General features: G+C 39.0%; 1 protein-coding gene across 7 annotated transcripts in view; it reads right to left on the bottom strand.

Moving 5' to 3' along the window:
• PHF8 (PHD finger protein 8) overlaps positions 1 to 13,172 on the bottom strand; it is an 89,132-nt gene that overhangs the window by 31,701 nt on the left and 44,259 nt on the right. For all 7 annotated transcript variants that reach the window (XM_027608119.1, XM_027608124.1, XM_027608122.1 and 4 more), the window contains 4 exons: positions 9,425 to 9,603; positions 9,047 to 9,132; positions 8,356 to 8,489; positions 7,431 to 7,744 (listed from right to left, as the gene is read on the bottom strand). In XM_027608119.1, coding sequence (XP_027463920.1) covers positions 7,431 to 7,744; positions 8,356 to 8,489; positions 9,047 to 9,132; positions 9,425 to 9,603 — 713 coding nt within the window. The remainder of the gene's footprint in view (positions 1 to 7,430; positions 7,745 to 8,355; positions 8,490 to 9,046; positions 9,133 to 9,424; positions 9,604 to 13,172) is intronic.

The raw sequence follows: 13,172 nt of genomic DNA, 5'->3' as shown, positions 1-13,172 counted from the left end.
AACAATGATGAAAGAAATTGAAGATGACACAAAAAATGGAAAGATATTCCATGCTCATGGATTGGGAGAACAAATAATGTTAAAGTATCCATACTACCCAAAGCAATCTACAGATTTAATGCAATCCCTTTCAAAATACCAACATTTTCTCACAGAACTAGAACAAATAATCCTAAAATATGCATGGAACCAAAAGACCCTGAATAGCCAAAGCAATCTTAAGAAAGAAGAAAAAAGCTGCAAAGCTGGAAGTATCACAATCCCAAATTTGAAAATATATTACAAAGCTGCAGTAATCAAAACAGTATGGTGCGGGCACAAAAACAGACACATTGATCAATCAAAAAGAATAGAGAACCCGGGAATAAGCCCACACTCATACAGTCAATTAATCCACAACAAAGGAGGCAAGAACATACAACGGGGAAAAGACAGTCTCTTTAATAAATGGTGATGGGAAAACAGGACAGCTACATGCAAAAGAATGAAACTGGACCATCTTCACTGGACCATACAAAAAATATACTCAAAATAGATTAAGGACCTAAATGTGAGACCTGAAACCATAAAACTCCTAGAAGTAAACGTAGGCAGTAATCTCCTTGACATTGGAAGTAGAAACATTTTTCTAGATAAGTCTCTTCAGGCAATGGGAACTAAAGCAAAATTAAACAAAGCTTTTGCAGACATCAACAAAACAAAAAGGCAACCCACAGAATGGGAGAAGATATCTACAAATGATATAGTCAATAAGGGGTTAATATCCAAAATATATTTAAAAATTATATAATTCAACACCAAAAAACCCCAAATAATCTGATTTAAAAATGGACAGAGGACCTGAAAGGACATTCTCCCAAAGACATACAAATGGCCAACAGACACATGAAAGATGCTCAACATCACTAATCATCATGGAAATGCAAAACAAAACTATAGTGAGATATCACCTTACATCTGTCAGAATGGCTGAAATCAAAGACAAGAAATAACTGTTGGCGAGGATGCAGAGAAAAGGGAACTGTGGTGTACTGTATGTGGGAATGTAAGATGGTGTGGCCACTGTGGAAAACAGTATCGAAGTTCCTCAAAATTAAAAAGAACTACCACATGATCCAGTAATTCCACTACTGGGTATTTGCCCAAAGAAAATGAAACACCAATTTGAAAAGATATATGCACTCCTATGTTTACTGCAGCATTATTTATAATAGCCATGATATGGAAGCAACTCAAAAGATAAGTCCATCCACAGATGAAGAAGATACAAGATATATATATATATATATTTATATATTTATATATATATCTATATACACACACACAATGGACTATTAGCCACAGAAAAGAATGAGATCCTGCCATTTACAACAATGTAAAGGGACCTATAGAGTATAATGCTAAGTGAAATAAGTCAGTAAGAGAAAGACAAATACCATATGATTTTACTCATTTAAGAAATAAAACAAAGAAACAAGCAAACAAAAAACCAGAATATTAAACAAAGAGAACAAACTGCTGGTTGCCAAGGGAGGTGGTTAGGGGGAATGGGTGAAATAAAGGGGATTAAGAGTACACCTATCTTTTTTATAAGATTTTATTTATTTGACAGAGAGAGAGAGAGAGAGAGAGAGAGAGAGAAGGAGAGAGCGCAGAAGCAGGGGAAGCAGCAGAGGGAAAGGGAGAAGCAGGCTTCCAGCTGAGCAGGGAGCCTGACACGGGACTCGATCCCAGGACCCTGGGATCATGACCTGAGCCGAAGGCAGACACTTAACCAACTGAGCCACCCAGGGGCCAAAAGTACACTTATCTTGATGAGCACTGAGTAATGTACAGAACTGTTGAAGCATTATATTGTGTACCCGAAACTAATATAATACTCTATGTTAATTATACCTCAATAATAAAATAGGCAAAAGTCATTCAAAGTCTCTGTTTAAAGACATCTCAAAAAAGAGGATGTATGCATGAATGGCCAATAGATACATCATTAGCCATTAGACAAGCCACTAAATGAGCTATTCATTATATGCATATTAGGATGGCTAAAATAAATACAATGACAACACCAAGTGCTGACAAGCTTGTGGAATAACTGAAATGCTCACACATTACTGGAAGGAACGTAAAATGGCACAACCACTCTGGGAAACACCTTGGCCATTTCTTATACACTGCCCATACAGTCCAGGAATCCCATTCTAAGGCATTTACCTAAAGCCTGCACGTGCATGTTCATAGCAGCTCAATTCATAATCACCCAAAGTTGGAAACAACCCAAATGTCCTTCAGTGAGTGAATGGATAAAGAAATTGTGGTATACAATGGACTACAACAATAAAAAGGAACAATCTATTGAAACACAACAACATGGATGAATCTTAAGGGCATTATGCTGAGTAATAGAGGCTAATCTGAAAATATTACATACAGTGCAACTCCATTTATGTGACATCCTGGCAAAGGCAAAAACCACAGGGATGGAGAGGAGCTCAGTGGTTGCCAGGTGTTAGGGGTAGAGGGAGGGACAACATAAGGGAGTTTGAGGAGGTTCTATATGCTCATTTTGGTGGTGGTTACAAGAATCTAAACATGTGTATACCAACAAAGCCAATTTTACTTCATGCTAATTTAAAAAAATAAAAAAAAACCTTTATCAAAAGGGAAAACACACTGAAAATAAAGGAAAACAGCTTTCAACCTGAGATGTTGTACAAAGAACATTAAGAGAAAGGAGTAAAATAAAACCAGAACTTAAGAGTAAACAAACAAGACGATTAGTAATCAAATGAACTAAACAAAATTGTTAAAATACCACGATCAAGTACAGCCAATCCCAAGAAGGAAATGTCAGCTCAAAAGCAGTAATTCTATTTCTTACTGTAAACCACCACTAACAAATTAACAGAGAAAAACAATGTATTTATAATCAAAAGATGCCAAAAACCATTTGCTAAAACCTAATTCCATTTCTGATTTAAAAAAAAAAACCAAAAACCTCTAAAACTAGAGATAGATACTCTCCTGAATTTCATGAACATAGCCTACCAGAGACCTACAGAGCCCTATGTATTAAGTGGGAAAACACTGGCAGCATTACCTCTAAGGTCAGAAATAAGCCAAGGATGCCCCCTTATCACTGTGACTACTCAACACTGTAATAAAACTAGAAAAATCTAGATGTATGAATACGTGAAAGAAAAGGGATATTATGAGCTAAATTGTGTCTCCCCAAGCCCCTCCAAAATTCAAATGTTGAGTTCCTAACTCCCAGTACTTCAGAATGTGACTGTACTTGGAGATAAGGCTTTCAGAGAGATAATTAAGTTAAAATGAGGCCAATAGGGTGGGCCCTAATACAACTTGACTGTGTCCTTTAAGAAGAGATTAGGATATACACAAGGACATCAGGGGCCCGTGTTCACAAAGGGAAGATCAGATGAGGAAGCAGCAAGAGGGTGGTCTTCTGCAAGCCAAGGAGAGGCCTCAGGGGAACCCAACACTGCCAGCACTTTGATCTAGGACTTCCAGCCTCCAAAACTGTGAGAAAATAAATTTCTGTTGTTTAAGCCATCCAGTCTGTGGTATTTTATTATGGCAGCCCTAGCAGACTAAAATAGGGGACAAAGATCACCTTCCTCAAGAGCCCAAGACAATTAACTGAAAAATTAATAAAACTAGTAAGAGTATAGTAAGGCGGTCTGATACAGATCAAAATGGAAAGATCAATCATTCTCCTGCATACTTGCGACAGCCAAATGGAAAATGTAATAGATAAAAAGATGCCACTTTCAATAGGAATCAAACTAAAAAACACCTAGTAAATAAGCTGAAGAAGACATATATAAGAAATCCCAAATAGAGAGACCGACCATGGCTGAAGACAGAAGGACAAGGTGGCCTGTTTTGTGACTGGTCATGCCCAAAAGGTAAATAGCAGAATGACATCAAAGCCATCCAGAAGTCGCACTGAATTTTCTCACAATTACCGAGAAAGCCTTAGCAATATATGAATACCTATAGACAAAAGCTAAAAATCCCACAATAGTGCTTCCCATTAGAGGAAGAGCAAATGGTGCCTTTGTTTTCTACAAAATTAAGCTCTGATGAGAGAAGAGGATGGCTAAGGAAGCACATCATGGAACTGTGGAGACACTTGCCCTGTGTTTAAAAAGACAAAAAGATTGCTGAAGCTTAGGCCCTGGATCAGATTTTAATTTGATGATACGGATATCTATCTTAAGCAAATGCCCTCAAAAACCTATATCTGCAAAGAGGAAGCCTCAGCCCAGGGGTTACGGCTACCAAGAACCCACTGACTCTGATGCTAGGGGCAAATAACAGCAAATCCTAAAACACCCAAATAATGGCAGTCCTAATAATAATCCTGTTTTGGCTTCAAAGCCACAGAAATTTTGAGGCATGTGCCCCTAACCCTCTTTTTCTTGTAAGCCCTATTATTTTTAGTGTACAAGTTTTCAGGACATGAAGTTTTTCAAGAATACATACATCCTATTATAGCAGAAAGGCCTCTGATGAAAGATGATGGTTTCCATAAATCTACCAATGCCATGCAATACTAATAAAAAAAAAAATCCCAAAAGGATTTTCCATAGAATTTGACAAGCTGATTCTAAAATCCATCTGGAGTAGAAAAAAACACAACAGTGGCCTAGAAAGTCTGGAAAAATAAGAACAAGTAGGTTGGCATCTCCTTATTAAACTGCCTTTCTCATGTCGCTGGGCAAAGCAGGAAGCAGAGGGGAGTAGTTAGACCAGGGGCAGATGTTTTAGCTATAGGTTGATGTGACTGTCTGCTGAAGGTAGGGTGAGTGGCCAGGAGAACATGGCATGCCCCTAAGACCAATCACAGTTCCATTCAGAGATGATGGGCTTGCTGGACATCTGTGCCCTCCCTAGGTCTAATGCAAGTTCTGCAGAGGGGATTTGCCCTACCAGATACAAGGCCTATAGTAACTAACCTATGTGGTATCCCAACAGAAATGGACAAATTTTAGAGAACAGAAAAATATAATATCTAACACACAGCATTTACCACGTGCTAGGCAATGTCCTAAGTGCTTTATGTATATTAATTTATTTAATCCTCACAACAACCTGTGAGGTAGGTACTATTCTAACAGAGAAGCAGAGAGAGCTTGCCCAATGTCACACAGCTATTAAGTGACAGAGCTGGGAACAGAGTAGAAAAACAAATCCACATACAGATGGGAATTTAGTTTATGACAAAAGAAGAATTTCAAACCAGGGGGATAATGATGAACTACTGAATAAATGGTGCTGGGGCAAATGACTAACCATATGGAAAAAAATTAAGTTAGATTCTTACCTCCCACAATTCATAAAACTTAATTCCAGAGAAAGAGATAAAATTTTAACATCTATACAGGTTTTTGGTAAAAATATATGAATCTTCTTTCACAAAACAAAATATTAAAAAAATTGATAAAGGTAACTACGCAAAAACTGAAATCTACATGCTAAAAGTTACCATAACTAAAATTAAAATACAAGCAGCAGACTAAAAGAAAACATTTTGCAACATTTCCAGAATATATTAAAAAAAACACTAAGAAATCTAACTACATAGAGAACTACAAATCAATTAAAAAAAACCCAGCATCCTAATAGAAAAAATGGGTGAAAGATTGAATGAATTAATTCACAGAAAAGAAATAAAGAAGGGGCGCCTCGTGGTACAGTCTGTTAAGCGGCCGACTCTTGATTTTGGCTTGGGTTGTGATCTTAAGGTTGTAGGATCGAGCCCCGCGTCATACTCCAGGCTCACTGCAGAGTCTGCTTTGAGACTCCCTCTCCCTCTGCCCCTCCCCTGCCCTGTGCTCCTTCGCTCTCTAAAGTAAATAAATCTTTAAAAAAATAAAGAAAGAAGAGCCAATAAACATATGAAACCAACTGAAACACCATTTTTTTGCTATCAGATTTCCAAAAATCAAGAAGACTGGTAATATCCACTGCTGGTTAAGGCTCATCTCACACACTGGCTCTTTCAGAGGAGAATTTGGCACTGTTAACATTTATTTTGTACATACTGTTCAACCTAGCAGGTCTAGCACCCTACAGAAATGTTAGCGGGCACACGGGCACAAAGAGTTATTTACAAGAATTTTCACTGCAGCATTGTTAGTCAAACTATAAAATTAGAAACAACCTAAATGTTAATCAGTAGGGAATGGTTAACAATATGATGGCACATCTATGCTATAGACTACTACACAACAGGTAGATTTCAATGTACTGATGAAGTAGATAGATCTCTATGTACTGATGTTGAAAGATGTCCAAGCAAGTTGTAGAACCACGAATACTACACAAAACTATATTTGTGTCTACATGTGGTTGTAAGTATAAGAAAATGAAAGGTATGTATCAACTGATAACATAGTAACATAGTTTACCTTTGGGTAACCTTCCTCAGAGAAAGAAGAGTATTAGTCAAAGGTAACTTTTGCTTTCTCTGTCTTGTTCAAATTTTAGTCAATTAGAATTAAAGGTGCTATACACAACTAATGAATCATTGAACATTATATCAAAAACTAATGATGTACTATAAGCTGGCTAATTGAATTTAAATAAATAATATTAAAACCCACATTAAAGTCAGCTGCACTACACAAAACCGTGCATTATATAATGTAGCACTTAATAAATCTTAGCTTAAAAAAGGTCATCTCTTAAATGTAAAAAGCCCGCCGAAAGGTCATTATATACCTTTGCAAGGGATGTTCCAAACAACAGAGAAGGAAGTAGAAGTGATGGAAATAAAACAGGCAAGAGAGTTTGAAAAAAAGAGTTTCCAGCAAAGGTTAGACAATTTTAAAAGTGGATGTGATGAGCACTGGGTGTTACACTTAACTAATGAATCACTGTATATCAAAAACTAATTATGTACTATACAGTGGCTAACTGAACATAATAAAAAAAAATGGATGATAGCTGCAGCACCTGGGTGGCTCAGTTAAGCGCCCGACTTTTGATTTCAGCTCAGGTCATGATCTCAGGGTTGTGAGATCAAGCCCTGTGTTGGGCTCCACGCTCAGTGCAGAGTCTGCTTGAGATTCTCTCTCTCCCTCTCCCCTTCACCCCCACATTCTAATAAATAAATAAATCTTTAAAAAAATGAATGACAGCTAATTAATTTCTGAGGGTCTTCCATGAACAAGACAATCTGCCAGGTGCTCTGTACAAGCATCATCTCTAATTCTTGCATCAACCTGTCGATATTTCCATTTTACAGATGAAGAAAACATGACTCAGAGAAAGCAAGCATCAAGCTTAAGGCAAGGTCTTTGCTCATTGTTGTCACAGGCTGTCCTGGATTGGGACTGGGTCTGAGACTGGGGCTAGGGGGAGCACTTCTGGCCTGGACCCAAGTGCTCGGCTGCCCTTACTATACTCTGCATCCTTGAAGCACGCTCCCAAGCTGTCCTGTTCATCCAGACTGGCATTCTCTTCCTCCTCCTCGCTCTCGGTTCTCCAGTATGCTGGCCGCTTGATGGGCCGCTTCCCTGGGGTGCGCTGGGAAGCAGGACTGCTAGACACTGTGCCCAGCCCACTGCTGGAGCTCCCACTGCTTCGGTCCTGGCCCCCAGTCCACCAGGCCTGCAGGCTGGAGGTAGCTGGTGAGGACGATGAAGACTGCAGGTTGGCCATGCACAGCATGCCCTGGATGGCCTCCTGAGTGCTGGGAGAGGCAGGGGCCTCGCTGCAAGGGACAGAGGAGAAATGCTTGAGGGAGTTTCTCTAGTTGTTGGAGGAAACCAGTCATCAGAGTAGTCAGGGAGGAGGGACAATAGCTACGGGAGTTAGGGCAGGAGGAAGGAGAAGAGGACCATTCTAGATGAGAAACCAGAAATTAAACCAACAGATCAAGATAGTATACCAAAGACTGTTTTCATGTAAAGGCCAGTCCTTCTTGCCCCAAGTCTTTCCACAGAGAGCAAGGAAGGTGGCAAAAAGAGGGGTGCACCTCCCTCCCTGTTCACCCATGCTGAATTCTTTCATTTTTTAAAAAAACAGGGCCCAGAAAAGGCCCAGTTTTCCTTCCATGCCTCTTCTAGCCCCTCTTCCAACTCCCAAAGAACCCAAAACTAATCCCCCTTGAAGTTTATACATCTACTCTCCGTCAGATCTCAAGTTCCTCAGGATGGATTTCATGTCTACTTTATTCTTTCAGCCCAAATGCCCTTGCTAATTCTTTGTCCCTTTAAATGTCTCAATAAATATCTGCTGATTGGCTGATCTAGCCTTTTGGGTGGGGGTGAGAGGGTGTGCTGTCTGATCACCTGAAAAGGGAAGATGAAAGCCAGTACTCACGTGAGGGTAGCATAGTCAGGTCCCCCCACCTGCCTGCTGGCCTTAAGCAAATCAAGAATTCCACCAGCGCCACTCCCATTCCCAAGCTTGCCTTCAACCCCTTCTACCATGTCCTCATCTGTTGTATAGTCCTCCTGTTGGGGAAAGAGGATATAATCTCAGCTGCTGAGGGATGGTCTGGTCAGGCCCCAGTACAGTGTTGACATTTTCACTTGGGATGCTAATATCTTCTGAGCACCAAATATAGACCAAGTACTAAGCAGAATATTCACTCTTTCATTTTAATCTCCATAGCGTCTTTGTGAGGTAGGTATTATTATTTTGTGTGTGTGTGTGTGAGGTGGGTATTTTAACTTGTTTTACATGTAAGGAAACTAAGGCTCAGGAAAGTAATAAGTTGTGTAAGGTCTTAACCAGATATTCCAAATCAGATACTCTTTCTGCTACATCACAATGCCTTTTATTCTACCCTGCATTAAAGGATTTTTAAAATATTTCAACTCAATTATGGTCTTCCTGTTATATGCTCAGCTGCACTGCACTTAGCACACCATCTTTCACTTAATAAATATTTTAGGAATTGAATGCATAGGGTATCTTTCCCGACCCCCCGCCCTAACTAGAATGACAATCTGTCTTCTATCTCTATAACCAGAATGTCAGAAGACCAGACAACAGGGCAGGCTCCTACCTCAATGTCAAATTCAACTTCTCCTGGTTCACGAACTCGGTTGGGGTCAGAGCAAGGCTTCGCACGGGGCAACTTTCGGGGAAATTCTAGAAAATAATGAAATTCACGTATTGTGAAGCTAAGATTAGCATCTGAGCCAAACATCCAGGGGAAAAAAGAAAGAATATAATTTTCCTAAAAGTAATGACCACAGACAACTAATTTAGGGAGGTTAGGAATTGGTTTATAAATAACTCTCTAGAGCAAAGAATACATGGAAGTCTAAAGAGCTGGTAAGTCAGAATGTCAACAAGCTCAGGCCTAAGGCCTTTGGTCTATCAAGAGGACCCAAAACATGTGAAATGGGCAAGAAAGGAACAAGAAAGAACAGGTACACACTTGGTCTTATTATCAGGGTCGCCTTCTCCTTTCCCAATCTCTCGTCAATCTGTAGTTCATCATCTGAATCCAAGTCAAATTCATCCTCCATCACCTGTTCTGCCACCAGCCTAGCCTTGTCTGCCTTCTTTGTGAGCTTCGCTCGCCGAGACTTGGATAAGCTCTTTACCCTCTTGGTACTAAAAAGAAAGAGAAGGAGAACATAAAGACAGTCACATTCAGTATTGTTAAAATGGCAATTCCCCCCAAACTGGTCTATAGATTCAATGCAATCCCTATCAAAATCCAGCTAATTTCTTTTATAGAAATTAATAAGCTGATACTAAAATGTACATAGGCATACAAAGGGCCTAATATGGCCAAAAGAATTTTGAAAAAGAACAAAGTTGGAGGACTTATCTGCTCAATTTCAAAATTTACTAAAAAGCAATAGTAGTCAAGGTAGCGTGACATTAGCAAAAAGATCAATGAAACACAGCTGTGAGTCCAGAACCAACCCTTTAATTTACGGTCAGCTGATTTCTGCCAAAGATGCTAAGGCAATTCAGTGGGGAAAGGATGGTCTTTTCAACAAATGGTGCTGAGATAACTGGATAACTGGATATCACATGCAAAGAAATGAATGTGGATTCTTACCTCACATCATACACAAAAATTAACTCAAAATGGATCCTAGATCTAAATGTAAAAGCTAAAACTATAAAACTTCTAGAAAAAAAATATAGGAAACTATCTTTATGACCTGGGATTAGGTAAAATTCAAAACATTTGTGCTTCAAAAGATACCACTAAAAAAATGAAAAGACAAGCCAAAGACTGGGAGGAAATATTTGCAAATCATTTACTTGGGAAATGATTTGTATCCAGAACATTTAAGTAACTGTTAGAACTCAATAATAAGATAAACAAGCCAATTTAAAAATGAGCAAAAGATCTGAATAGACATTTCTCTAAAGATGATATACAAATGGCCAATAATCACACAAAAAGATGCTCAATATCATTAGTTATAGGGAAATGCAAATCCAAACCACAATGAGATACCACTTAATATCCATTAGAATGGCTATAATAAAAAAGACAGACAATAACAATTGTTAGCCAGTATACTGCTGGTGGGAATGTAAAGTGGTACAGATACTTCAGAATAAATTTTCTGTTTCTCAAAGAGTTAAGCATAAAGTTACCATGTGACCCGAAGTTTTACTCCTAAATGAGAAACGGAAACATACATCCATACAAAAACTTGTATGCAAATGCTCATAGCACCATTATCCACAACAGACAGAGAGTGGAATCAATCCAAATAACTGTCAACTAGTTAATGAATAAACAAAATGTGGTATATCCATACAATGGTGTACTATTCAGAAATAAAAAGGAACCAATTAATGATATACACTACATCATGGATGAACCTCAAAAACATTATGCTAAGTGAAAGAAACCAGACATAGAAGACCACATTATATTATTCCATTTATATGATATGTCTAGAAAAGGCAAATCTAGAGACAGAAAGTAGATTAGTGGTTGCTTGGGCCTGGGGAAGAGAATCAAAGGTATAAGTGAGTATGAGGGATCTTCCTGGGGTGATAGAAATGTTCTAAAATCGGATTGTGGTGATAGTTGCGTTGTTCTTTAAATTTACTAAAAGTCATTTAATTGTATACTTAAAGCAGGTTAATTGTATGGTATGTAAAGTATACCTCAAAAAAGCTGTTAAAAATATATAAAGGAAATGGGAAAAACAAAAAATGGCTTAAGTAATCCCATTACATATGGTAAATAGTATTAATCAGTACAAACTGCTGAAATAAAACTTACAGTTAGAAAAGAAACAAGCTTTGGTAAATCAGTATACTTGATATGTACATTCAGCAGTCATTTGGTGAACTGGCTTTCAGTAAATAGGCTGACATTAAATTGACCTGTCTTCTACCTCGCAGGGTTTTAGGAGGATTAAATGAGCTAATGCAGAGACCAACACATGGCAAGTGCCCAACGGTAGCTAACCTTATAATTAAGTTCTCTGGGCCTCAGTTTCCACATTAATAAAATGGAAATAACAACACTTACTGTTCAGGGTTGTTGTGAGGACTAAATAAAATAATGTACTAAACAGCTAAAATAAAGTCTGATGCAGAGCAGGAGCTCAATAAATGGCAGCTATTTCTACCTTGATCTTTTTTTTTAAGATTTTATTTATTTATTTGACAGAGAGAGACATAGTGAGAGCAGGAACACAAGCAAGGGGAGTGGGAGAGGGAGAAGCAGGTTTCCGCCGAGCAAGGGAGCCCAATGTGGGACTTGATCCCAGGACCCTGGGATCATGACCTGAGCCGAAGGCAGACACTTAATGACTGAGCCACTCAGGTGCCCCTATACCCTGATCTTTTATTAACTTTCAAATATGAAAACTGTCAAACATTAACAAAAATATAAAAGTATAACTAACTCTCATGTATCTTTCACCCAGCTACGTTTCAGCAATTATCAACACACAGCCAATCTTGTTTCATCTACACCTTAGTCCTTGCAAAACCCTGGATGATTTTGGAGAAAAGCCCAGATGTAATATCATATTGTCTGTAAATATTTCTGTATCTTGTCTCTCTAGGTTCACTTAACTGCAGTCTCTGGCGGCTGCAGGAGGTAATAGAAGCAGCATAAAGACTAGTGGGAAAGGGGCGCCTGGGTGGCTCAGTTGGTTAAGCAACTGCCTTCGGCTCAGGTCATGATCCTGGAGTCCCGGGATCGAGTCCCGCATCGGGCTTCCTGCTCGGCAGGGAGTCTGCTTCTCCCTCTGACCCTCTCCCCTCTCATGCTCTCTATCTCATTCTCTCTCTCAAATAAATAAATAAAATCTTAAAAAAAAAAAGACTAGTGGGAAAGGGGAAAATGTCACGTGTCCTCAACAGCTGTTACAAGCTAGACCCTTAGGACTCTCAATTTTTTCCTCCCCAGGAGACCTACAACAGACTAAGGCAATGCTCAACGGTCTCTCTATTATTGTTTAGTTACTAGGTCTCAAACCCCAAGAATAGCCTTGCTGCTTTCAGAATCTTCCCTACTCTCACACTCCCTTGTCCCTTATTTCCCGGCCAGGTGGACCTACTATACTTGCCCTTGGGATCCGAAGACCTTTTCCCACAAAAAGGCTATGAAGGTATCCTTGGCTCTTGACTGCTCCTGTCTGGTGTTCTGAGTGTCCAGATGATCCCTCTTACTGTCTTCCTCTGCCTCCCTACATGTTTCAGGGCTTCTGATGATCTACTTAGCTTCTGGCTATACCCATACCATCAACACCACCACTACCACCATCATCTTTCATCTTCAACATTTTAATTGTAAGAGCTACCATTGATTAAGCATTTACTATGTGCCAGGCCCCGTGATAAGCATTCAACATACATTATCTCATTTAGTCCTCCAACAATCCTAGGGTAAAAGTTTTATCTATAGAAGAGATATAACGAGGACACTGAGGTGCAGGGTTAATTAACTTGCCAAGGTCACACAGTGAATTCTTGTCAGAGCTGGGACTCAAACTCAGGATTGTCTGATTCCCAAGCCTATGCTTTTTGTTGTGAATGCTTTTATTTTAGAAAATATTCTGTTAGAAATTATTTTAAGAAAAGTAATACATGCTCATTGTACAAAATTCAAATGCTACTGAAGTGAAAATTTCCTCTCCTGGCTCCCTATCCTACTTTCCAGAGACAACTACTCTTACAAGTTTAGTGTG

Source organism: Zalophus californianus, chromosome X (assembly GCF_009762305.2).
Source record: "Zalophus californianus isolate mZalCal1 chromosome X, mZalCal1.pri.v2, whole genome shotgun sequence".
NCBI lineage: Eukaryota > Metazoa > Chordata > Mammalia > Carnivora > Otariidae > Zalophus > Zalophus californianus.
This window is presented reverse-complemented; position numbering and strand designations above follow the sequence as displayed.